The 27,863-nt window shown below is 39.6% G+C and overlaps 1 protein-coding gene across 3 annotated transcripts; it reads left to right on the top strand.

The window, feature by feature from the left end:
- The first annotated feature begins 1,105 nt into the window (after positions 1-1,105).
- Positions 1,106-27,713, top strand: LOC114476684 (high-affinity choline transporter 1-like). 3 transcript variants are annotated; one of them, XM_028468517.1, is made up of 8 exons: positions 1,106-1,485; positions 6,925-7,041; positions 9,347-9,502; positions 9,562-9,710; positions 11,126-11,269; positions 14,933-15,086; positions 15,327-15,373; positions 26,981-27,713. In XM_028468517.1, the coding sequence occupies exons 1-8, from the start codon at positions 1,302-1,304 to the stop codon at positions 27,539-27,541; spliced, it is 1,512 nt and encodes a 503-aa protein (XP_028324318.1). In that variant the 5' UTR covers positions 1,106-1,301; the 3' UTR covers positions 27,542-27,713. The 3 variants fall into 3 exon arrangements, with proteins under 3 accessions (XP_028324318.1, XP_028324316.1, XP_028324317.1); XM_028468515.1 differs by having other exon boundaries at positions 15,156-15,373; XM_028468516.1 differs by lacking the exon at positions 6,925-7,041 and having other exon boundaries at positions 15,156-15,373.
- The last annotated feature ends 150 nt before the right edge of the window (positions 27,714-27,863 follow it).

Genomic DNA, 27,863 nt, shown 5'->3' with positions numbered 1-27,863 from the left:
AAGGAAGTGCCGCGCCCCGCTTCAACAGTTTCAAAGCTTAAGCTTTTTATACAGATAAGAAAAGGTCCCAACAGTGAGAGACAAAAGGGAGGGAGTCAGATGCCCATAGTGGCAATGTTGGAGGATGATGAAGATGTTATGAGAAGGTTTGGCTCCAGTCTTTATCTGTCTTGATAAGTGTGTACGTCAGTGTATGTCCTTGGCAGGGACTGTGCTGCACTGAGAATAATACGATCTGTACTGTTTAATCATGATTCAGCTGTTCAAAAGTGTAAAGATTAATGGAGTCGTCATGTATTAAAACATGACAAATTGTACACATGAACATACATTTGAGGATATGATGATGAATATAAAATTTGCCATGACAAGCGCTACTTCCTTTGTAGCACTGTGACTGAGGAGGGCCAAAGTGTAAAGGGGCGGGGCTACTGTTAGATGATTCTTTCCTGGCTTCAGGACTTATTTTACGTTCATTCATCTATATATCTGTTTGTACTTCTGACTTTCTATTTCTATATTTTTGCAGCCTTTTCATGTTTAGAAGCTAAAAAGTAGTTGGATATTGTGTAAGTGTGATGTCATTTGACCGATTCCTTTGTTTCTGTCTTCAGTTATTTCTTCATCATTAATCACCATTCCTATGAATGAGATTGATAACAGTAAATTTTCACAAATGTAAATATTAATAAACCAATTTCAGCTTGTCGTAGATTAATTAAACAACTCATTTTAGTTATTCCCTAAGAACAAAATTTATGTTAATCATGAAGCGAACAAAACTTGGTTATAATTACTTTCGAAAACAAAAACAAGTTTTGAAAATAATAATAGCCAAGTTTTCAGAAGGTATTTGGGTTTAAGATCAAAAGGTGAGTATGAGCTATGGGTTCAGAATGTGTGCTTTTATTTCCTGGTATTTGTATCTAGGTGTGTTAAATAACACTAAAGGCACACCTGACACACCAGTCAGTCACATGTCTGAATAGTTTTACTGACTTGAAAATGTTTCATTTTAGAACAATATCCGGGGGCAAAATTCTCCCGGTGGCGTTGTTTGCTGCATTCTGAACGAACACACCCCTATCACAATGCCACACTCCCCTTGTTTAAGAAAACGTTTTCTATCTCTCATGCTCTGCTGATCAGAGACAACACTCTCTTAGAAAAGAGAGGAAATATTTGCCACAGACAGTGGATCAGACAGACTTTGTATACATGCCAGTGCTGCTCTCTGCTGGATGTTCCTCAGCAAACAGCATCTATCATCCACTCTTTGACTACTTCACACGTGCTCAGCCATGGCTGTGAACGTCCCCGGGACTATCGCGATGGCGTGTTTCTACCTGTTGATCCTCGGGACTGGGATCTGGGCTTCCTTCAAGTCCAGGAAGGTCCAGAACAAGACCGCGGCCTCTAAGATGGAGATGGCTCTTCTGGGAAACCGAAGGATTGGCTTGGTGCTGGGAACCTTCACCCTGACAGGTGAACGCTTTTCTGTCATTCCGTTTATATTTTCTTGATTTGTGTTAAGTTATTTATTATTTGATTTGTTGTTGTTTTGTTGTTTGGTGCATTTTTCTGTAACTAGTACAGTGCCTGTCAGAAGTATGTATTATACAACATAGTGGGAGGAGCTTAAGTAGAGTTGTCAATTATGGCCAAATGAGTATGTGTTTGAAGGTTGGATGTACAAAGAGGTGTACATACTCTGTACTCTGTAGTGTTATAAAAAGTGTGTGCGATTTCCATGGCTTAATTCTATGGGACATGTGCATGATAAATGTGTTTGTTTTTTTTACTAATTTTTATATTTATTTCGTTTGGTGTATTTTTCTGTAATGTATGTTTTTTGGAGTCGTATGTTTTTGCAGCCTTTTGGTATATTTTTGTGGATTTCTCTTGTTGTTTGTGTACTTTTTGTACAAATATTGTTTTTTTGTTTTATTTTACTCATTTTGTATATTTTTATTATAAATACCTTACGTGTGGTGAGGGCGTGCGTGTGTGTGTTCCTGTGAAACATTTGAGATGCTGATAACCAAACTCCATACTCATCGTAGCACTAATCAGAAAAGTAACAAAACTGCGCAAAACAAAATGTAAAGCTCCAAACTACATGAGTGAGTAAGTAAATTAAAGCATTATCTACAATTTGGCTTTGTTTTCTTTTTTGTTTTAAACAAAAATCATTGTTTACCTTTGAACCGAGTAGTCAGAGCTTAACTTCCATGTATGGCACCACAGAGAATCTGCAGTTGAACAGGTTGAGTTCAATACCGACTATAGTGAAACAGTGCGTTAGTGAACAATTACACAGACAGTTATTTGGTTTAAACAATGGGAAACTTGTCTGTAAAAGACTCACCTGTGGCTGATGGTTTCAAATGATCTATTCAGAGAGCTCTATGTGTGAGACGATGACACAGTGATGGAGACGGAGGAGGAAATTGACTCCGTGACCCACGATTTAATGGAAGTTTTGGATCACGGGAATCATTTTAAATAACTTTTAGCAGTACAAAAACTTTTCTATTATTGACGTTTTTTAAACCCAAAAAAAACTGCAACACAGTGACGTCATGAAACCAGAACCGGAAATAAAGTGCTCAATACCGCTCAATACCGAGAGGGAGCCATAATCTTAATATTAATGTTTTGAATGTTTTGCAACACCAATTTACTCCAAAACAACGGATGCACACACTCGTGGTATTTGGAAGCCGTTAACAAAGTTTCAAGTCGAACACACACCGCGTCGGGGGAGATTCTCGCTCCACAAACACTCATACAGAACATTCTTGCTTTTATAGGTAGATTTGCAATTTTTCTGTTGTTGTTTTTACATTCTTGGCATCATTTTGTGGGTTTACTTTCAGACTGACGCATGTGACAGCATGTGAACCCCGGGCCACCAGCTGCCAATGTGTGGCCCTGAGTAACTCTGTCAACAACCTAAATCTAGAGCAGGGGTGACCACACTTTTTCAGCATGCGAGCTACTTATAAAATTACCAAGTCACAATGATCTACCCCAGATCTACCCACCACAAAAATGCAAAACATATATTTCACATATATTAATTTTCACATATATTGAGGATTCTTTACATGTACAATGTATGTTGATGTACCTAGCATAACCGCATGAGCTAATTTTGCACAACCCAACATAATTAACTATGAACATTTTTTGTAATTACCCAAGTTTACTTTGATGACTTGCACTGAACTGAATCAGCGAGGGATGCATAGTCCGGACAGTAGCTGCTGACAGTCAGCCTCAAGCACACTTCCAAATGTTCATCAGTCATGGTGGAACGGTACTTGGACTTAATGATCTTCATGTGGGAAAAGGCTGACTCACATAAATAAGTGGAGCCGAATAATGCAGTCAAGGAGGTAGCACATTTCCTCATGTTGGGGTACTTTACCTCTGTGAGTAAGTTCCAGAACTGTCCATGAGCTCTTGACTTCAGCTCAATGTCGGCTTGTAGAGTCAAAATCTCATCTTCCACTCCAGAAGAGTTCAGGTCAAACAGTGTTGCAATTTTTGATGCGAGTGAATCAACATCAGCATCTTCCCAAAAAGTATAGCACATGAATGTAGCGACTGGCTCAAGCAAAGAAAAGTCTTGAAAGCGTTTGTCAAACTGTGACAGACACTTGTTAATCTGCTCCGTGTAGCGTGCACTGTCAAGTTGCACGCAGGCCTTCTCTTGCGTCTCCAGATCTGATGCCAGGTTCTGGAAATTTGCCAAATCATGGCGCTGCAGCTTTGAGGAGAGATGTTGCATCTTTCGTTTGAAAGCATTAACTGAGCTGATCATATTGATCACTGTTTTGTCTTTTCCTTGCAGCAGTAGATTCAGGTCATTCAACATGTTTGTCAGATCGGTTAAAAATGCCAAGTCTAACAGCCACTGACCGTCATTTAGTTTGGTTGTATTCTGCATGTCGAGCGACACAGAAAAACTCCTTAATCTCAGGACAGAGCTCTCGAAATCTTTGCAGGAATTTTCCTCGACTAAGCCATCTCACGTCAGTATGTAGCAACAACTCAGAGTGGTCGCAGTCAGCCTTCTCCAGATGTGCACGGAATAACCGTCTTTGAAGAGATCTGGCTAGAACAGGAGATCTTCGTTGCCACATCAATGATCTCTTTCATGTTGAGCATTTTAGCACATAACGCTTGTTGGTGGATTATGCAATGATAATTCAGGAAGTCTGGGAAAGCATCGTCCTGCCTGCACTTGGCAATAACTCCATTCACGCGGCCAACCATATGTCCTCGCGTGTGTTCTTTCATGGGAAGTACTGTTAATAGCTCCTCTTTTGCAGTGATATCACTAAACACCATACAAATGAAAAAGCACATCTCGGCTGTGTCACTCACGTCAGTAGATTTGTCCAACCTCAGTGAGAAACACTCACAATCTCCGATGTCCTTCCACATTTGCTGGGTTACATCCTTAGCCATGGCTTCACAGCGCCGTGTAACTGTACTTCTTGACAGCTGCAGAGCTTTGATTGGAGATGATATTTCTACCTTATTTTTAAAGTCTTGAAACAATGAGTCAGCTGCTTCAACGAATGCCTCTTTTACCATATCTCCATCTTGGAAGGACTTCATGTTATTAACGACGACGTGCTTCGGTGGCAACTTTTGCTTTTGAAGTATGTTGTGTGAAAAATGACTGCTGTCTGGACAACTGGAATTTTAGTTCATTCACCTTTCTCTTTCTCAGCTCGCTTTTTGGTGGGAAGTCGGTGTCGTATTTTCCATGAACAGTCTGGAAATGCCGCTCCACATTTCCTTTCTTTGGTATTGCGATGGCAGACTGGCAGATGAGGCAAACGCACTTAGAAAATGACATCATGAAAAAAAAGTCCACCTCCCATTCCGTATGAAAGTGATACGTTTTTGTCTTCTTACTTGGTCCAGCAACTTCGCTCATTTTTGATGAATATAGGCTTTCTTTAGCTTAAAATCGGAGGTAACTCGCTGACTAGCTTGTTAGCTTTGCTGCACTTAGCACTGTTGTTTGCGCATGCGCGGTGACTTAAAGGTCAGGAAAATTCAGTAGTCATCTGACTGGCTGCCCTGCATGTCAATCAAGTGACGGGATGGCTGATAGGCTGACCTTTAGGTCACCGCGCATACGCAAACAACGGCACTAAGTGCAGCAAAGCTAACAAGCTAGTCAGCGAGTTACCTCTGATTTTAAGCCCTCGCTTTTTTGACGGGATGGATGATAGGCTGACAGCCACTGACGTCTGTTTTTTTGATGTCATGCGAACTACCAACACTACCTTTGCGATCGACGTAGTGAGCACCCCTGGTCTTTGACGATAGTCCACAGCAGAAGTGTAGTTAATATCTGTGTATTTGTGGTATGGGGACGTCATTGAATGTGAAGAATTAATGCTTAATCTTCTGCTCTTAATGACAGAGAAGTTGTAGCACTAGGATAAAACAGCTGAAGGTAGGCCTGAACACATTGAAAAATTCCTGCCAACATTCCTGAGATTTATTAGCAACTAACATGCTCTCACATGTTGTGTTTCAGACCTGCTTTATCAAACGTAATCACATGAGCAAAAGACATGATAGATATACAACAAGGAGACATCAAAAACATGGAACAGTAGAGTTAATATATAACAATACATTAAAATATGAGCTACAGTAATAATAAAATGAGGTTAGAAATCACATAAAAACTGTTTACATTAAAAGTTAGTCATTTTTTAGTAATTCTATAAATAATAACTGTGGCTCAGGTGGTAGAGGGGTCATCTTCTGATTGATAGGTTCGGGGTTCAATACCTGTTTCGAAGTGTCCTTGGGCAAGACACTGAACTCTAAGTTGTTCAAATGGTCGACTAGCACGATGCATGGCAGCTCTATCCTGTTGATGTTGAAGTGTGATTGGGTAAATGATCTGATATTGTAAAGTGCCTTTGGACTACCTTGGTGGTCATAAAGAGCTACATTTTAGAAGTTTGAAGCAATGACTGATAGGGTTTTTCTTCTTCTAATATTTCATTCAAATGCTCTCATGTTGGTGGCATCCTTCCAGCTGAGGAATAAAGACAGATGTACCATCAGGGTGTGTGTAGAAGGACTCAAACGCAACAGTCGTTCCAACAATACATCATGTCTATATTGAAGGCCTGAGCAGTAGTGATTAATGCAAAATTGAAAAAAAGGTTCAACCATCAGAGAGTGATTGGAATGCACGTTTCCTTCCTGCTCCAACAGGCCAAACAGGTGGGGCACACATTCAGAAGCAGGAGGCACTTCATTTAGCAGTGACAAGAAGAATTATATCCACTCAGGTGTGCGAGTACAAAGCCCCTAAAGCAGGGGTTCTCAAACTTCTTCTGTTAGACCTTCCTTTGAAGAATGAAAGATGAAACATTCGTGAAAAACCCTGCAAGAGTTCATTCATTATGACACTGTTCTGATTACATATATACATATACACACTACACAAATGTACACACACCTACGCACATGATCACCATCGGATTGATACCGGTGGCGCCGAGCTCATGGGACCATCTGACACCCTTCCTTTCTTTTTTTCCCTCCTTGGGTGGGGTTTTGAAGATCTGTAAAAGTATGTGTGCAGAAACTTTTTCATTCCCTCCTGTAATGTCTTCCAGCCCAGGTGGGAACCTTTGATCATTCTGCTTTGTATCTTTTTTATTTAGTTTACAATAAATCATTTTTTATTACTTCATCACCTTTTAAGTCTGGTTCTCATCATTTTTCAACACAGAACATCCACAACTTGTTAAAGACGATGTAACAAAAAATTATGCCCGGACACCCTAAAAAAGTTTAGGGTTGCCACTGTGCATTACTGTGTAGAACTTTTTGTACAAATGTGTTACTGTGTGTAACTGTGTGTTACAGCGACATGGGTTGGAGGAGGCTTCATCGTGGGCACCACTGAGATGATGTACACTCCTTCAATGGGACTGACCTGGACTTTAATTATGTTGTCGGCGTACAGCATGTCTTTTCTCATCGGTGAGACTTTAGGAAGTGTTTATTTTAAGAGAACAAATAGACATGGTTAGGGTCTCAGCCACATGTTGTGCTAGACTTTTTCGTCAAATGTCATTGTGAACAACACAGCCATAAAAGTCTCATCATTCTTAATCTATTTATACAGCAGTTCCAAAGATTAGATTCTGCAATTACAAAATGATATGGTACAAATAAAAAACTTAATTTAGCCTGTCAAAAAATAAATAAAAGCAAGGTGTAGAAGCTACCAACTTCATGCAATATTATCTAGCAAACCAAATGCTATAATTGACAGAATAGACAAAAATAAAGAACACTACAACACCCGGATAGGAATAGAACAGTTACCCCCAATTTCCACTGGATGCGGCTCCGCTGCGTTATGTCAACGCCGCGTCACCAGAGTCTATGTGTTAATTTCCACCAGGTCCACTGAGGTGCGTGTCTGCTCCTTCACAGCTGTAGTAGTCCGGTGCCCTCCACCAGATATGCATAGGACTTCTATTTCTGGTGGACACTGGAGCACAACGCATCAATCAGCACAGAGCAAATGAAGCTAAACAGGAAATTAAGCACGTATTCCACAATAAAATATCGGGTTACTTTTCAAAATAAAACACTTCAGATTATATTTCAAGTAACTACATCACCAAAATGTCAAAATGTGTAACAACAAAATCACATTCACTACATAGTTTCCTCTCATACTGTAACTCACTGTAAACTGCAGCATCTTTGATTTAGTTCATGTTTTACTGGTTTTACAGTTTTATCTCTTCTCTGTTGGTTGTTGATAAAAAATGTGGCTATGATAAATCCAGAGTCCAACATTCTTGTTCTCCTTCGTTAGGAACACTGACCTGTTTATCTGTTTATTGTTGCGTTTATAACACATACTTTTAACTGCGTTCTTCCGCGATTATTTAAATATCGTGAGAACTGCTCTGTCTCGTGACGTCACAGTCGTTCAACCGGAGTGCACCGTGGCGCACTCAGAACGCAACCGGTGCTCCCTATTTTTCATGACATTCGTCATTTACTTGAGTTGAAAATATTGAACTCAAGCCAATCAATGATGTCAGGTCGTCAACATGGACACCGATGTTTTCACCCATTTTAGCATGGAGGAGAAAATAAATGTGGTGGTGTGTGACCACCCGGATCTCCATGACACAGCCTTTTTTATTTTTTTTTACCAGGACCGGACCAGGAAGGATTTGTTGCAGCTCGTGAAGAAAACAGTGAAAGTTACCGAGTTGGGTGTGTCGATAGTTAACCTGGTAAATTCAGGTGTTAGGGTAAATTCAAGTGTTTTGACGGCTCTTCAGCTTCCACAGAAGGTAAAGAGCATCGACTTTTCTGGGGTCCTCCATAGTTGATGGCGAAAAGAAATGGAGCATGGTTGGTGCTGCTTTCATATTCGTTCGCTTCAGACGCACATATGAAGCAAATATGGAGGAAACTTTTTTCAGTTCTGCAGAAGCTTTTGCGTGGTCTCGTTGTAGAATTAATTTCCATGGAAAAGATGTATGCTCTCAGAAAAAAACCCAAAACATCCAATTTCAAGGAACATTTTTTAAACATTATCCTTTTTTAAATGCAAATCTTAATTTCTGGCTTGATAATTAAAGATGCCTTTATTATTGTTTGACACGATACCTGGTCTCAGCTGGTGGTTGAGAACCAAAGCGGGAGCCAGGGATGGTAGAGCTCGCTGAGACTCAGGTTGTGAGTCTTATCTGAAACTTTATAAACAAAGGTGAGGATTGGAGATCGTAGATCATACAGTGAGTTTTGAGTCATATACCCATCCCCCACACCATTCTACCTTTACACCTGAGCAGGCCTCACTCACTGACTGACTATTTATTTATTTTATTTATTTATTTATTCAGTTTATTTCCGACATGGTTACATTTACTTTTTTTTTTTTTTTTTTTTTACATTTTTTTCTTTTCTTTTTTGTACATGCCGAAAAAGGAGACGAGAGAAGCAGTTTGCTTATCCGGGTCCCGTCCCCTGTTTTACCATCGCAAATTTACATGGGTTTACATGTCTCTCTGGTCAAAACATTCTTGATTTCTTCTTTTTTGTGTATTCTCATCTGTAGTCAGTGTTGTCCTCCTCTATCTTTGTTCGTGTTGGCCTTGTTCCCTGCCAGACGTTGTTAGCATTCCTCCAGTTCAAGAATAGTTCCTCTTTCGAAGGTGTTTGGAAGGTTCTTCCCTTTTCATCCACAATGTCACCTTGTTTTGTCTCTACATACTACTATATTTCCTGATATCCTTTGGGGACGTCTTTGCAGGTGGTTTGGTGTTTGTCAAACCGTTGAGAGCCATGAAAGGTGTGACCATTCTTGATTCATTTAACGAGAGCTTCGGGAGAATACCGGCAGCTGGGCTGAGCCTGGCCGCCATCCTGTCTGACACTGTCTACCTTCCAGCAACACTGATAGGACTAGGTATGGTTCATCTTTGCTATACTTTGAGTGAGAGAGCACTAATTCTCACCCTTTGACAGGAGGAACTATGACAGTGGTCCTGGACCTGCCCTTCTCTGTGTGCATGTGGATCTCTGCAGCTGTAGCCATCATTTACACTCTGATGGGAGGTTTATACTCCGTGGCTTACACCGACGTCATCCAGCTCATCCTCATCATTGTCGGCTTGGTGAGTCTCAGACGATCCTCAACAACAAACAGTGACGTAGTACTCAAGGCTGGTCATGGTCTGGCTAGACTCTGGTCTTTCAGTCAAGACCGTCAGTGATCAGTGATTCTTCAACCTAATTAATGTGATAAGGAGAGGTACTTGAAACTATTCTTGATTAATTCATGTTGTAATTTTACTTCAAACATTTAGCATGAGCTGACTGATTATTCTTCCTCCTTGGAAATGTTTTCCAGTGCCTTATGTGTAAGACACCTGCAAAAACAAGGAGATCTTTATTCTCGTCAGCAATACATCTGAACACTTACTTCAGTCCTCATTCACCTGACAAATAATCTTTTCTTTTTTTCTCCAAGAATTTAGATGAACAATTTTGTTAAGATTTTAGAATCTAAAGACTAGAACTAAAATTGAATAGAGAATGCTCCTTAACTGTTCAACATTATCATGGTTTTTAAATAGTTTTTATGGACTTGGTCTTGGTGCATTCTTGTCTTGGAAAAGTCTTGGTCTCAGTGTGTTTGTCTACCCCGTGCCCTCTAAACTGTTTGTAAGGTTTTAATCTAAAAACAAATGCATCATTAGTAGTAAAAAAAAAACAGAATAGAAGCCTGTCATTGGTTTATATGGTGGTGTGCTTCTTGGAAGGTACCACAAGTAATAGAGTTGGAGGGGTGTTTCTTAGCAAACACAAATAATAAAATAAAATATAATCAAGTATATGTCAAAATTTGTTTACCTCTTAACATTGCTAATGTTAATATACATTTGTTTGGTAAATGTTAAATGCATTTTTGGTCTTTAATTTGTTAATTGATTTTCCCTCAGATCATGCGCTTTGGTACCTCCCCCTCAGTACTATATAAGAGGAGATTGGAGGCCTTGTGGTGGTGGTTGGTGGTCGGTGTCAGAGCTGTCAGGTGGTAAAACAAAGTTTGTACAGAGCTGCAACAGAGTTTGTGTAGAGCTCAGTCTTTATTTGTTTTCACTTTTTCCCTCTTTTTGCAAGTTGAATGTCTTCGATTTTTCTTCAGGCCTGCACTGTAAATACTGCTGCACTTTTACCACTGTAAATAAATACACTTTGACTGCATTTTTGGAACCTTGGACTACTTTTTTAGCCTACCCACTTGGCCATTCTTACAGTGTTCTTGAGTACGGAATTTATAAACTGTGATTATTGATCACATCTCTGTGAAGAAGCTGTTTCATATTCCTTCCAAGCACTCTCAATGTTTTTGTCTTTTTCAGTTGAAAGATACAGAAACTCTAGGATGTTTTTTGTCCTTTAGGAATCTTTTTGTTCTTCAACAACTAGTGAACCAAAAAGAAAGAAAAATACAACTACAACAAAAAAGTACACAATGACTTCAAAAACGTTAAAGTATTTCCATGTTTTTGCTTCGTGTCTGCAGGTGATCTGCGTTCCCTTCGTCCTCACCAACCCTCACTGTTTGAACATCAGTGATACTCTGATGAACAACACCTTACACGCACCATGGATCGGTTCACCCAGCTTAAAAAAGACTGCCATAATTATTGATGACTTCCTTCTCATGGTAAATCCAAAGCACACAGAGATTTTAGGGATTAGATGGCACATCACTAACAAAACAATCAGCTGATGTAGCAAACAACACGAGCAGTGTTTCATACTGTAGGCACCAATAAATGCAATAGTTCTATGAGACATAGTGCTCCTGGACTAATTAATGGCTGATCTTTAATTGATCATAGCTCCTGTAGTTCCATCTCAGATACACTTAAGTTCAATTCAATTCAACTTTATATTGTGTAAATTACAACAAAGTCATCTCAAAGCGCTATCAAAATATAAAATTCTTAATAAGAAAGAAAAAAAAACAACAAAATCACATGAACAAGCATTAGCAATAGTGGGAAGAAGAAACTCCCTTTTAAGTAGAATCCTTCATTAGAACCAGGTTCAGAGGTGGCAGCCATCTGCGTGGACTGGTTGTAGTTAGTGGACAGAAGGACCAACAGAACAGGATAGAGAGATAGAACATCAGAGTGTTCCAGACTAGTTGAGTGTGAACCACAGATCAGGAAGTGACATCATCAGCTTCAACACCTGAAACAGAGCAGAGAGAGAAGGACGAGGAGAAGACACTGACTGCAGAAAAAACAGGATACACTATTATCAGGTCTGCCTATAGAGTTTAGAGCTTTGTTTGTTGTGGTTAGAGTAACGCTTGTTAGAAAAGCAACACATTTCTTCTCGTAGAATGGTAAGCTAGCGGCGACTCCATGGTCTGTAAATGCTACCGTTACAGACGAGCCCATGTCTGCTCTAGTGGTTAGATTAACGCTATTCGGGGCTCTACACTAACTGTTCCAGTGGTGGCACTGGTGTGACTAACTTTCTCAGTTGGTCACACCAGCACAGAATTTGGTTGCACCCTTAATTATTAAAGCCATGCATTCTGATGAATATTTGACTTAACTGGCGTACTGTAGTTGAATGATATTTGCAAAATGTTATAATGTTTTAGTGTCAATATTAAGTTTTCAAGCAGTGGCTGAAATAACAGGTAATTTATTTTACATCATTTTAAAAGACGTAACAAAAATGTTTTAAATAACAGCAAAGCATAACAACAGGTTACATGTTTTTTTTATTTTACAGAAATGTTGTACATGAATTAATTTAACAGTAACATAACCAACTTATCATCTGCATTGTTTCACCCCATGAATTAAATTCAGAGGGTCCAGCTCTGATAGTGGGGTCTCCTAACCCTCTTCCCCTGGTCAGGGGTCTGTAACCTTTACTCTACAAGGAACCATTGAACCTCATCTCACCTGGATTAAAGTCCTCCTGGAGCCATAAATACCTTCTCTATGAAGACAATACAGTGGATTACATTATATACAGTTATATAGAATGTTTGATTTAATTTATTTTGATTTAGTTATTTATGTCGATCATGTAAATGTCTTCTTGCATCTTCAAATTCTTACACATCTCAGTTTACATGAACACAATGTTTATAAAGAAGATTTTTTAATTTGAAAGTCTACAAAAAGTAACATGAATTTAATAAAACATGATCATGTGATCAACACATGCTAATTACTCATTTCTTGCCACACATAAAACATACATATTTAACCTGTACATTGGTGGTTAAATGAATCTGTTCCCACACAATTAAAATCTGTATTTTCTTCCAGAAATAGTGTTTTTGTTGGTTTAGTTTCTTACCAGGGATTTAAAACTTAAGGTTAGTCACAGGTGGAGGAAAGTTGATGGTCTGTAGATGTTGTAGGAATGTGCTGAGTCATTGTACAACGTGATTTATTTTAGGTTAATAAATTGTTATATCATGAATTTATTTGTCATTAATCATTAATAGCTTCTGTAAAAAAATAACTATTTATTTTGATAGTTTTTTAAAGCTATAGGGAGCCATTGTAAAAGAGTCAAAAAGCCACATTAGGCCCCAGAGCCACAGTTTGCAGACCCCTGTCCTGAGAGAACCACAGCTGAACATCAGTTCCGGTCCCTCGATATTGATTCTGATGAGGTCCTCCTCTTTGGCACGTCAAGCGGAGAACGCGTGTATGCTTTCCGCTCGACGCCCCACATGCACTCATGTCCAGTGAGCTCAGCATGCTCTTACCCCCCCCACCTCCCCGATCGTCCGCCAGCCTTCCCCACGTCTGCTCATCGCGCCCCCCATGTGCTCTGTTGCTCCGCGTGCCCGTCCCCAGAGTGTGTTTGTCCCAGTGTCTGTGAATGCAGCATGGACCGTCACTCTCCCCAGTGTTGGTGACACAGCAGTGTGTGTTTGGGGACATGGCAGTGTGTGTAGTGTCCATGTCGGACCCTGATTCACAGGAGGAAGACTCAGAGGAAGAGGAAGTTTCATTCTTTTGGATTTTCACTCACACTCGCACAGATGCGACTCGACAAAATTTTTACTCGCACACACTGAAAAAATAGTCGCATATGTGACCAATTTGGTCACAGTCTCGAGCCCTGCTATTATATGGTATATACTTTAACAATTTCTTCTAATAGATTGGTGGTTTCCTTATTGGCATTTACAGTAGTAATACAATTTCTATCTATCTCTGATGTGACTGAAGAGCGGCGTCTCCATAGTCTGTAGAAGCTGCCATTACATACGAGACCCTGTCCGCTCTAGCTCGGTTAATGCTATTATACGATATACACTTTAGCAAATAAGTAGCTTTTGAGTTTAGTCTTAAAGGTAGAGAGAGTAACAGCCTCCCGTACTAAGACTGGGAGCTGGTTCCAAAGGGGAGGAGCCTGGAGTTTTAATAACTGATGAGTTTCATCTGATTTCATTGACAAAAAGAGCTGTGTATCATCTGCATAGCAATGGAAATATATATTATGTTCTCTGATAATGTTCTGATAGTGGGTTGGTTCTGTCTGATAGGTAGGATTTAAACCAACCCAGCGCTGTTTCTTTAATCCCAAAAACAATAATAATAACAATACATCATTTTTTTTATAGCGCTTTTTTGGACACTCAAAGTCACTTTACCGAATTAAGGGATTATTCTTTCAGTCCACAATTAGTGGTGGTAAACTACTATTGTAGCCACAGCTGCCCTGGGGAAGACTGTCATAATCATGCCATAGTGTGCCATTGGCCCCTCCCACCACCACCAACACTCACTCACACACTACATTCATACTAGGCAATGTGGGTGAAGTGTCTTGCCCAAGGACGCAATGACAGATACCACTGGGGTGACTGTCCCCCACTGTGGCCCCTGGAATTCTCAGTGGTTTCCATCCAACTACTAACTAGGCCCAGACCTGCTTAGCTTCAGAGATCTAACCAGATCGAACAATGACAGGCTGGTATTATTTATTGCTTTCCACTCTCTGTATAATGATCCACTGTATCGAAGGCTGCACTGAGATCTAAGAGAACCAGAACTGAGACCAACCCTCTGTCTGAGGCTGAGAGGAGATCATTGGTTACTTTTACTAAGGCAGTCTCTGTGCTGTGGTTGGCTCTAAAGCCAGACTGAAAGCTCTCTATAAATTGTTCCTATGTAGGTGATCACATAGTTTACTTGTGATGACTTTTTCAAGAATTTTGCTAATAAAAGCAAGGTTGGATATTGGCCTATAATTGGACAAGTCACTAGGCTCAAGGGTTGTTTTTTTAAGGAGAGGTTTGATAAGGAGAGTAAAAGTGTTTCACGTTGTTCCTCAGGCTCTGGGCAGTCAGGGCAGTCAGTGCTTGCACCAAAGGACGCTGTCGGCCTCTTCTCTAAAGACCGCCAAGTTCATGTGTGTCGCTGCTGCCTTAGTTCTTTTCCTGTTTGGGATTCCTCTCATCCTGCTCGGAGCTGCCGTCTCGTCCACAGGTAAGGGGAAAATCAACGCTTTGGTGAACTGGGACACAAGGACTTTTTCTGTTCTCTGTCCTCCCTCAGACTGGAACATGACCTCCTACGGTTCTCCGTCTCCATACGAACGAGGAGAAGCAGCGATGGTGCTGCCTATTGCCCTGCAGTACCTCACCCCCCCCTTTGTCTCCATCATCGGGATCGGGTGTATTGCTGCCGCCGCAATGTCATCGACTGACTCTTTTTTACTCTCTGCAGCATCAGTCTTCAGCACCAACATCTATAAGAGCGTCCTGAGGCCTCAGGTGAGGACGATCTGACACAATAAGAGAAAATGTTCTGATTCTGGTGATAATAGATCGATGGGAATTCCCGTCAAAGCTGATCCCAGGATTCTTGCCAGCGCTGTTGAGCGTAGGGGCCCCCGGCGTTGTAATTTTTCTCTTCTACAGAGCAATGGCGCCCCCTACGTTCAGTTTTTAGCAACATAGGGGGGATTTTCTGTTTTTTTTTTTCCTTTTTAAATCAGTATCATTGTAATAATTGTTGTACACACAGAAAAGGGACTACCAGGTGTGCACGGGTTATTTTAACTCTGTTTTTAATTTGAATAACCCAGAAACACATACATCAGCCCACCATCTATTAAATACAGGCGATTGGCTTGGACCCCTCTTTACCTAAGGACCCCTGCAGCCCTTTAACTGCTTTTAAATGCATCCTCTGCTCACGTATCCGTAATAACGGTCCACGTATTTAAGCTCGGAGGAGTGCGGACGGTCCGGACTATGCTGTGCGCGGAGGCTCAAACATATTGTGGTCTGGACCACGACAGTTGGTACCAGAGGTCGGTGGCAATGTCGGCCACTGAATTGGAAGCATGATGGTCAACTCCTTTTCTTACACAATCATTTGTCTCAGAACTTACAATCCCTGGCATTAATAATTAATTGTGTTCTTTTATCCATCCACATTTTATTTAAAAACCCAAATTCCACAAGTGTGAGAGCTGATTATGTAGGTTTTATTAAAGCTGCTTTGATTGTAATGTTTAGTGTCTTGTGGGATTTATGCTGCTCATTTAAGTCTTTATTTTTACTGAATAAGCTTTTGTGTTAGATCAGATTAAATTAGCTGAACAAGCTAATATTTTTGTTATGCTTATATATATTTATTTCTTTTGTAATATGATTACTGTTGGGTTTTGTGATTTGATATGAATAAATATAATAGTGATACATTTGTTTGGTTACTTTAATGAATGGATACAGACACATATACCTTGTTTAAAAGTATGAAATAACCACAAAGTGAGGAAAAAATAAAAAACATGCATAAATAATTGTGACATTCGTTAACATCAAATTATTGTTGATTACTCGAATCGTATTACCCTGAATCAAAATCAAATCGTGAGGTCCCTTAGATGAGAACCCTGTGATCCTGTACCTTATGCTTACGAGCAAACCTCACAACAGCTGTTTTCAACACATCATTTGATTGACCAATAAAACCCTGCCTTTAGTAATGAAATGACAAACTAAATAACTAAGCAAGTAACTAAAGGTGCCTTCACACTGGTTTAGTCCTGGACTGGGTCTGAATGGGTGGAGGACAGCTGATGACAGCCCAGTACAAGTTTTATCCGGCAGCCCAAGGCAAGCCAGTGCATCGTAGACCAACGTATGTGCAAAAACCGGCGCGTGAGCGACCGACAGAGCCGGCAGATTGACCCAGACACCCCGGCACCCCACCCAAGCCATCCAGGTCAAGGCCACCCCACAAGCCCATGAAGGTCCAGGTCTACAATTGGATTTGTGTGTTGGTAAAGAGTAGTGCTGGCAGTCACTTGCAGGCTAGATCATCAGGCTAAAAATTGAGATTTAATGCAAAAAAGAAGTCCACCGTCAAAGCAGGTTATCTTATTTTTTCTGAGAGCAGAAATCTTTTCCATGGAAATAAATTCTGAGGAGATTTTGCCATTGGTTTATGTTTATGGATTTTTTATCTTTCCAATTCACTAATATTGTTTTTTTTTTTTTGCTATGGCAAGTGCCGCAAGGATGGATTGCAATTGGATTGCTAGAAGATCTAGCATCGTCAGGTCTCCTATCAGACATAGATTTGGAGATAAAGGAATCTTGCAGTCCAGAATGGAGGACAGTTTTTCAGTGATTAGAAACCAAAAATGTTGAACTGGGGAACAAAGCCATAAGGCTTGTAAATACGAATCAGCTGTTCCCTGGGTGCACTGAGAGCAGATGTCTGTTGGAGTGAAGCCCATTTTATGATTTGTGGAGGACCTTGTATTGAATTAGCTGAAGGTTTGTGTTTTTTGTCATCTTAAAAGTATTACAACCAATTTCTGTCCAGAAATTGATGTTCGTAGTGATTGAGAGTTCAGCTTCCCATTTAGGGATTGGTAAAGGCAGGCATACACTGTGCAATTTTTTGCTTATTTTGAGCCGATTTTCGACTTGTGCGTCTATTTTGTGAGATCGTGCCAGTCTCAGCTAAATCGTGTGTCGTGCATCATGTAGTATACATGGGGTCACGAGAAGCGATGAACACCTCACGACCAGCTCCCAATCAGCAATCGCATGGTCGTAAGGAAATCAAACATGTTATAAATCCAGTCTCTCCTCGTGAGGGTATCTCACAGTTGAAGCAGTGCCATGGACTGGCTAACCGTAAACGCTCACACTGCGCATGTGCAAACACCGTAGGACCACTGTAAAATTGACCGACTGTACTGCCCACGTCTGTCCATCGAGCTCCTGGTCCATCACATCACCGTCTTTTCTTTTTTAAAGCTCTTTTTGCTGAGATTTGTTTGTGTCTCTCCACTTCCGGGTTCTTCTTCTTCGTCTGTTTTAATGGTGACGCTTCAGAGTTCTTCCTCTTCTTCTAATTTGTACGTTGCATTTCCGGAAACAAGACCCCGACGTGTCGTGTATGAACGTACAGTGTGAGCAGTCAGATATTGTCAGAGTGTTGGTCCGTATAGTGTGAGAATATGCATCGTGAGCTGCGAACATTCAGACTGAGTTGCACAGTTTGAGCTGGAGCTGAGAACGACGATTGAAAAAAATTGCACAATGTATCCCAGCCTTTAGTGATTAGAGTTAGTGCTGTATATTTTGAGAGTTTTTTTTCATATATATAGCCAGTTCTGGAGGTTGTAAGGTGATTAGATCTACTGGAGTATTTTTATTGATTGTCTCTGTTACTTGCAAATACTGGAGAAAATTACTTTTATTTATATTGAATGTTTGGGTTAGATTGTTATATGTCCTGAGCTTTTAATTTTCGAGGAGGTCTTGGAGATGAATAATTCCGCTCTCTTCCCATGTCTTCAGATAGAGCAGTGTTTTTCTGTTTCTAAAGTCAGAGTTGTGTCAGATTGGAGACAACATGCTAGTTTTTAATTGAACGTTTGTAATGTCCAGGGCTTTCCACCATGCAGTCAGGGTGGAGGCAATCAGTGGGTTTTTAAAGCAGTTATGATGTTTGAGGGTCACAGTGATAAAAGGGAGATCAGAGAGTTTAATATGTTTGCAGTCTAGCTGTTCTATTTCTAGCCAGGTGTTGTGGTATTCTTTTGGTTTTAGCCATTCTGTTAAATATAATATTTGGTTCATTAAGTAATAATGCATGAAATTGGGGGCTTCTAAACCACCCTCGCTTTTATTTTTTTGAAGAGTTGAAAGGCTTATTTTGTGTTATTTCATTCCTGGCATAGAATTTTGTAATTGCAGAATCTAATCTTTTGAACCATTGCGTTGGTGGTTTCAGTGGATCATAGAGAACAGGAGTGAGATGTGGAGGTTGTTCCATCTCCGCAGGTCTTCTGTGACTTTATCCAACAGAGGGTCTAGGTTCAGTTTAATTAATTCATTTAAGTTTGGTGATATATTTAAGACTAGATATTTAATTGTATTTGTGGGGGAGGGGTATTGTGGGTTTTGTGTTGCTGGGTTCCATGACTTTTTTTGTTAAAGGAAGGATTGATGATTTTGACCAGTTAATGGAATAGTCTGATAGTTTAGAGAAGCTGTTTATTAGTTTAAATAATTCTTCTAATGAGGATTGGGGTTCTTCCAAATAAAGTAAAATATCATCCGCATAAAGATTAATTTTGTGTTCTGAGATGGATGAGTGGATTCCTTTAATAACAGAGTTCTGACGTACAGCTGCTGCGAGAGGTTCAACAAATATTGCAAAAAGCAAAGGTGAGAGTGGGCAACCTTGTCTCGTTCCCCTCTGCAGTGTGAAGCTTTGGGATGTTATTTTGTTTGTGGTTACTGAGGCCTTAGGTTTAGAGTATAGGGTGGAGATCCATTGTATGAATGATTCTCCAAAGCCAAATTTGCCAAGGACAGCAAGGAGGAATGACCAGTTGACTCTATCGAATGCTTTTTCTGTGTCTAGTGACAAGATTATTGTTTTCTTTTTAGAGTTCTGTGCCATGTTGATCAAATTAAACAGTCTTCTAACATTGTCTGTGGAGTGTCTATTTTTAATAAATCCTGTCTGGTCTTGGTATATAATTGACTGTACGACTTTCTCTAACCTGGAAGTGAGTGCTTTGGACATAATTTTTATGTCTGTGTTAATAAGTGAGATGGGACGGTAACTTGAGGGTAACATGGGGTTTTTGTCTGGTTTAAGTAGTAATTTAATGTTCGCTGTATTCATGTGACCTCCTACATAACCTTTATTTTTAATCTCTGTTACTACTCTGAAAAAGAGCAGAGCCAGCATTGACCAGAAGTGTTTTAGGAATTCAGCAGGGAACCCATCTGGACCTGGTGCTTTGCCTGTTGACATGCTATCCAAAGCATTTTGTAGTTCTTGTAAGGTTAATGGTGAGTCTAAGGTGGTTTTCTGCTCTATGGTGAGCTGTGGTAGGTTTAAGTTATTGAGGAAGGTTTTCATATCATCAGGGTCAGGGTTTAAGTTTGATGAGTATAGGTTTTGATAGTAATCATGAAAAACCTTATTAATGTCCTGAGGTAAGTTTAAAGTTTGACCTGAATTATCAGAAATTGCCGCTATAAAATAATTTTCTTTGTTGTGTTTAAGCTGATTTGCTAAATATTTGCCTGATTTATTATTGTAGTCAAAGTTTATTTATCGTAATTGTTGCAAAATAAAATAAAATAGTTTTTTTTTTTTTTAGATAAGATGATGTCCAGATTAAGTTTTGTATTTTGGAGTTTTTTCCATAAAAGTTCAGACGGGTTAGCTGCGTATTCTTCCGTAAGTTTCTTAATTTTTTCTTCAATGGTTTTTTCTTCAATCTGTTCCTGTTTTTTCTTATAAGAAGAGTATGATATAATCTTCCCTCTGATGACAGCTTTGCCGGTTTCCCAGAGTAAGGACGGTGACACTTCCAGAGAATCGTTTGTTAATAGAAAGTCCTCCCATTCTTTTCTTATCATTTTACCAAATTCACTGTCATTAAGTAATGAAGTATTAAAGCGCCACAGAGAGGATAATTTCTGATTAAATTCACACTTCAGGGTGAGGGATATCGGGGCATGATCGCTAATAATTATAGGATGTATTTTAGAGGAAATCTTATGTGCGATGGAATTATTTGAGAGACAAGTCAATTCGGGAGACGGATTTATGCACAGGGGAGAAGAAGGTGTATTCTTTTTAGTTGGGTTGTTTAGTCTCCATACGTCTCCTATTCCAAGATCTTCCATGTAATTCATTAATACATTAGCAGGTCGGGATGGTTTTGTATTTGGGCACTTACTGGATCTGTCTAATGATGTGTTGAGTGTCAGATTGAAGTCACCTCCGATGATTAATGATGAGTCTGCAGAAAGGTCTGATAACTCAGAAAAAAACTATTGAAGAATTCAGGGTCATCATTATTGGGGGCATAGAGGTTTACATTTATTATAGATTACCACTTTGATAATAATATATCTACCCTCTGGGTCTATGGCTGTTGATTTTGTTAAAAAGTAACCTTTTGGTGAAAAGAACCGAGACTCCTCTTTGCTTGAAATTGAAACATGAATTATATATTTTGTTAAAATTTGAGTCTGTCAGAGATTTTTCTTCTGATTTAAGTAAGTGAGTTTCTTGAAAGAAGACAATGTTTGAATTTAACCTTGATACATAATCAAATATCTTAATCTTTTTAGCCTGCGAGTGAATGCCACGCACGTTCCAAGATGCAGTAGCGGAACAAATCAGAGCCGGGCCGGGGGCGGAGCAAATGACCGGGCCCTTTAAACTTAAATAATAAAGCTCATCTATACTATAATTCAAGGGAGGTCTGTGTGTGTGGATGTGTGGATGTGTGGATGTGTGTGTGTGTGTGTGGAGCAAATATCTCCCCGACGCGGTGCCAGTTCGACCTGAAACTCGCTCGACGGGTTCCAAATACCCCGAGTGTGTGTATCTGTTATTTTGGAGTCATTTGGTCATTTCAAAATGTTTATTTTAATTTTATTTCACTTCTGGACGGCCCCGAAATGAAACCTATTCAACTTTTGACCTCAGGGTGTGAGGGGGCGCTAGCGCACCATCTTCACTGCACAGCTCAAGAGTAAGAGCAAGAGTCACGTGTACGGCCAGAGCCAATCGCTGCGCACACAGCCAAGCAGCTGTAAACACACGAGCGATAGAGAAGAAGATCGTTTAGACCGAGACACGGAGCTCTGAATAGATTGTTTGAAACCATCAGCCACTGGTGAGTCTTTTAGAGACACGTTTCCCAACCTGTTCAATTCTCCATCTGGAAAACTGTAGATTCTTTGTGGTGCCGTGCATGGAAGCTAAGCTCTGACCACTAGGTTCAAAGGTAAAAAATGATTTTTGTTTTTAAGAAAGACAGCCGAATTGTAGATAATACTTTAATTTACTTACTCACTCATGTAGTTTGGAGCTTTACGTTTTGTTTTGCGCAGTTTTGTAACTTTTCTGATTTGCGCTACAGTGTCTATGGAGTTTTGTTATCAGCGTCTCAAACATTCACGGGAACACACAAGGTATTTATTTATTTGATGCGCGTGCATGGAGGAGATGGATGCAGACACACACACAGTATTTATAATAAAAATATACTAAATGAGTAAAATAAAACAAAAACTAAACAATATTTATACAAAAAATACACAAAATGATTCCAGAATCACTACATTGGAAACAAAAACAATAATTATACAAATAATGCACAAAAACACAACAGAAAGATACAAAAATACACATAATGACTCCAAAAAACATACGATACAGAAAAATACACCAAACAAAAAAAACACATTTATATCATATCCCATAGAATTAAACCAGGAAAATTGCACCCACATTTTGCACCCGCAAATATACCCCTTATGCTCCCACATAATGCATACTTCTGATGGGCACTGTACTAGTAATAATATAATTTTACAACATACACCTGCCTACAACAGCAGGGCGTACACGCTTCAACACCACGGAGAGCGACTGTGTCATTTTGAAGTCCATCAAACAGACATGAATTATAACAAAACAATAGAACAACAACCACATTAGGATGGTCACTAGCATAAATTCAAAGCATCTCAGCACCACAGATAGAGACCGCTTTATTCTGAGACCCACTTTAACTATTTCACCTCAGAGCCTGTATCAGTAGATATAAAGTTTAGTAAAACTGGCACAGCAGCCCACATGTTCACTAACACTATTTAATATGAAGTACTATAGACCTACTCACCATACGACGAGCCTTATGCTCTGTATGTTCATACAACAACAACAACAACCAGTATCAAAAGAATAAGACAAGCAAGGCGTAATTATATGAAGTGTAGGAAGGGGGGTGTTGAGTGGATATGAAAGAAAAAAAGGGTTAGGGGTTGGAGATGAAAGAGTTGACATGGGGTAGAGAGCGTCCTGTGAAACTACGCACCTATACGTGTTTACCAAAATCTGTGCAAATATACAGCATATATACATACAGACACACACATATCCACTTACATATAGATACATATCCATCATTTTGTTTCCTTTTTAATTCTTTTTATTATATATATTTTTCTAATATTGTTTTATTTCATTTTTTTGTTTTATGTGGTTCATATATATAATATTAGGGATGTAACGATTCACTCAACTCCCGATACAATTCGATTCACGATACTTGGTTCACGATACGATTCTCTCACGATTTATTTTACAAAATGGGACTGTAGAAAAAATATTCCTTTATTTTTTGGGGGAAAAAAACTACAAAAAACTATACTGTTTTCCTTTTATTTTTCATTGTCAAAAGAATCCCTTGATAAACTATTCAAAACAATGCAATTTAACTAAAAATAAATCTTGAATGAAATAAATAAAGGAATAATACAAATGATAAAGAAGCCTATTAATTTAAATTCTGGTTCTATAGTAAACAATGCAAAACTGCATAATAGTTATTTTTCTTTTTAAAAGTGCAACTGAAAATGTATTTTGTGCCTTAACAATTGGACTTTAAAAAAAAACTAATCATTGCACTGTTTTTACCTCAGATATTTGTTTGGACCAGCAGAGGGCGCTGGTAACCCAGTGGTCGGTTGGCATGCAGATATTCTAGCAGTGAAGAAGAGATGCTATGCTAGTCTACAGAGCTAATAGAAAAACGTGACTTTTACAGATATTATTTCAGTGCTAAAGGGGTAAGGAATCATTTATGAACATGCTTAAGAGTAGAAGGTGGCCAGAAAGAAAGTAGAAGCAGATTCCGCCCGCCGCCAACACTTCTGGATAAAAAGTACTGCGATTCAATTTTCACAGTATCGATGTGAACCGTGATACCTATGAATCGATTTTTAACTGTCTTACGATTAATCGTTACATCCCTATATAATATACACATACACACATTTTTTTTTTCTTAGTTGAGCCAGAGGGGGTGATGTTAGAATCCCTAAACAGTTGACCATCTATGTAGTGCTGGTCTACGACCAATTTTGAATTTTTGCCTCTCTGTCGGTTTTCCTTAAAAATAGGATACAGGGTTTTTTGACGTTCATTTATTTCCCGAGGGAATTAATTAATTAAAAAATTTAATTGGGCTTTAAGCCTTTTTTGGTATAAGTTGTTACACATATAAATTTGTCCTCTGCAATTTTACCCATCCCTGAGGGGCAGTCGGCAGCCATTTTGCAGCGCCTGGGGAGCAGTTCCTGTCGAATTGCGTACCTTTAAGTTCCCAACCTTTACTTTAAACATGGATTTTCTGCTGAAAGTGTTAAAATTTGGCAATGATGGGGCGTGGATGATTACCTCTACGTGGTTCAATACAATGGACGGCGTGGAAGGTGACGTTTTTCACGATTTCTCCCAGGATTTTAAGAGCGGACGACGTTTTTCAGCAGAGCCTCTGGGTCATTGTTGGGGGTTTCTGGAACACCTGAGAATATCACGTTATGTCGCATACTGCAAGATTGGACCTCCAAGGTCACCGCAGATAAAGCCAAATGGATATCTTGATTGTCTTTTTGTAAGTCCTGAATTTGTTGGTAGGCAAATTCCAGGCAAATTTATCTGGTTGCATCTGTGCGAGTGCGTATGGATGACCTTATTTTGGACGGGGCCGCTGAGCACCTCGTCACGTCCCACAGAGTGTACTTTTCTCTCTCTCTCGCCCCGTGAGGAGACGGTTTGCGCTCACGCATCTTGGCTGCGGGTAATGCAACTGTGAATGCACCGAGTATAAACACCAATGTGCTCCTTTGGAGTGCGCATGGTCCGTTATGAATGGAGCCAGACATAACGAGTCGTTCACTGAGTGCACGCTCACATTGAGAGCAGCAGTAAAAAGGAAGAAAGTGCTGAGCTCAGCAATAGAGCGTACACACTAATCAGAATCATCATGAGGGACCAGAACTGATGGACTATGATACCAGGACAGATGTTCAGCTGTGGTTCTCTCAGAGCAGTGGTCTGCAACCTGTGGCTCTGGGGCCTAATGTGGCCCTTTGACTCTAGCTTTAAAAAAAAAACTATTTAAATAAATAGTTATTTTTTACAGAGGCTATTAATGATTAATGACAAATAAAATAAAGATATAACAATTTATTAACCTAAAATAAATCACGTTGTACAATGACTCAGCACATTCCTACAACATCTACAGACCATCAACTTTCCTCCACCTGTGACTAACCTTAAGTTTTAAATCCCTGGTAAGAAACTAAACCAACAAAAACACTATTTCTGGAAGAAAATACAGATTTTAATTGTGTGGGAACAGATTCATTTAACCACCAATGTACAGGTTAAATATGTATGTTTTATGTGTGGCAAGAAATGAGTAATTAGCATGTGTTGATCACATGATCATGTGTTATTATATTCATGTTACTTTTTGTAGACTTTCATATACATTAACTATAAAAATCTACTTTATAAACATTGTGTTCATGTAAACTGAGATGTGTAAGAATTTGAAGATAAAGATACTATTTTATTTATTGATGTCAATTTATTTTATTTTATTTTAAACTATTTTTAAGTTTCCATTTACATGATCAATATAAATCAAATGAAATCAAACATTATTCTATTTAATTATAACTGTATATAATGTAATCCACTGTATTGTCTTCATAGAGAAGGTATTTATGGCTCCAGGAGGACTTTAATCCAGGTGAGATGAGGTTCAATGGTTCCTTGTAGAGTAAAGGTTACAGACCCCTGACCAGGGGAAGAGGGTTAGGAGACCCCACTATCAGAGCTGGACCCTCTGAATTTAATTCATGGGGTGAAACACTGCAGATGATAATTATGTTACTGTTAAATTAATTCATGTACAGTATTTCTGTAAAATAAAAAAACAGAATAAATGTAACCTGTTGTTATGATTTGCTGTTATTTAAAAAAAAATAAAAAATGTTGCGTCTTTTAAAATTGCCTCTGGTGCAGTTCCATGAGCTAACCAGTTACTGTAAATAGTTACTGTAACCAGTTCCATGAGCTAACCAGTTACTGTAAATAGTTACTGTAACCAGTTCCATGAGCTAACCAGTTACTGTAAATAGTTACTGTAACCAGTTCCATGAGCTAACCAGTTACTGTAAATAGTTACTGTAACCAGTTCCATGAGCTAACCAGTTACAGTGTAGCGTGCTCACAAACTTCTTCCTTCTCTGTTTGTTCTTTCACAACATTCAACATTGAAGCAGTAATAAGTTGCCGTACTTTCAGTGGTTTTAATGCCGTTTTTATACGTTGCCGGTTCTCGACCACCCACAATGCTGCGCACTTTACGTCTTCTCCAACATACTTCCTTTTTCGCTCTAAAATTCATTTGTTTGATTCACTCTAGACTTTGTTTGCGTGCTCACAGCGACCAAACAAGGCGGACTATCCAAGCAAAGGAATCCTGGACCATTTTACCCACTGTAGGATCTGACAGTGTGAACGCACTCTTAGCATGTAAGAAAGAAGATGTGTTTGTAATTATATATCTGTGTAGCTAATAACTAAAAAAAATATATGATGCTACAAGCATAGTAACACAAGAACTTCATTTCCTGGCCTGCCCAGTGGGTTGGGAAGATGTATGTACCCCCGAGAGAAGCAGGGGGAATGTTAATCATGTCAGCACAGTGACTGTTTTATGCGGTTTCACTTTAAATAAATATGAAAGACTAGTTTTAATGTCTTGTCTGCTTATTGCAAGTTTAAAGTTAACATCACAAGTAACTAGGAAGGTAAGTAAAATGCTATCCTGCTAACTTTTTAGGTAAACTAGTAACTAAATAACTATTAGGTCAATGTTTCAGTAATTAAGTAGGTAACTCCTTTCTGATCTGTGATTGGTTGTAATAACCCTGATAGAAGTGTCTTTAACAAGAAGTCTTACTGTTTGTTTGCTTTGTCGTATTTTCCTCTAATCGCTCCTTCAGGCGTCGGACAATGAGGTGATGTGGGTGATCCGAGCCGTGGTGGTCACAGTGGGCGTGGTGGGAACGGCGTTAACCACCCTGAAGAACAGCATCCTGGTGTTCTGGTTCATTGGTGCAGAGGTGGCCTACATCATCATCTTCCCTCAGCTCCTCTGCAGCCTCTTCTTCAGCGTCTCCAACGCCTACGGCTCCATCAGCGGCTTCCTGCTCGGGGTGCCTTTGAGGCTGCTCAGTGGGGACGCCTTACTCGGACTCCCTGTTGTCCTGCACTTCCCAGGATGCACCTTGGAGGACGGAGTTTACGTGCAGTATGCACCGGTGAGGACCATCTCCATGCTGTGCTCCTTTACTGTTATCTTGTTGGTTTCCTACGTGACGTCCGTGCTGTTCAACAAGAACCTGCTGCCTGAGAAATTGGACATCTTCAAGGTGAAAGCCAAGCAAAGTACATACCATCTGACCGCAGTAGATGACGCCACGCAGCCTGAGGACACTGAAAAACAGAGTAGGAACTCCTCAGTGGTGGAAGCCTCAAAGCAGGAGATGAACACAACCTTTTAGTCGTTGTTTCACGAGACAGAGAAAGAAACGTGGAGATGTTGTCCTTTGTATTTGGTTGTTGTGTGTGTTGGTGTGTTATTGTCCTTCCTGTGGTGATGAATGATCATGTTCTTGTGTTCCAGAAGTTTAGTTTGTACCTTTAAAACTAATTAAAAACATTATTTGGATCCCACTTCCTCCTGCTGACTTTTCCGTTGTCAAAGCATGTTTGACCATTTCTTTGTATGTTAAGCTGAAGACCAATCACGTTAAGATGACTCCAACATCCAACAGGAACACTCCGTAATGGAAAGTACTCAAGTAGTGTTGCTGGGCAACCATT

Source organism: Gouania willdenowi, chromosome 15 (assembly GCF_900634775.1).
Source record: "Gouania willdenowi chromosome 15, fGouWil2.1, whole genome shotgun sequence".
Lineage (NCBI taxonomy): Eukaryota > Metazoa > Chordata > Actinopteri > Blenniiformes > Gobiesocidae > Gouania > Gouania willdenowi.
This window is presented reverse-complemented; position numbering and strand designations above follow the sequence as displayed.

Coding starts and splice junctions, on each gene's coding strand:
- LOC114476684 (XM_028468515.1), top strand. CDS start 1,302: ATGGCTGTGAACGTCCCCGGGACTATCGCGATGGCGTGTTTCTACCTG. Junction 7,042..9,346: donor CAGCATGTCTTTTCTCATCG/GTGAGACTTTAG, acceptor ACGTCTTTGCAG/GTGGTTTGGTGTTTGTCAAA. Junction 9,503..9,561: donor AGCAACACTGATAGGACTAG/GTATGGTTCATC, acceptor ACCCTTTGACAG/GAGGAACTATGACAGTGGTC.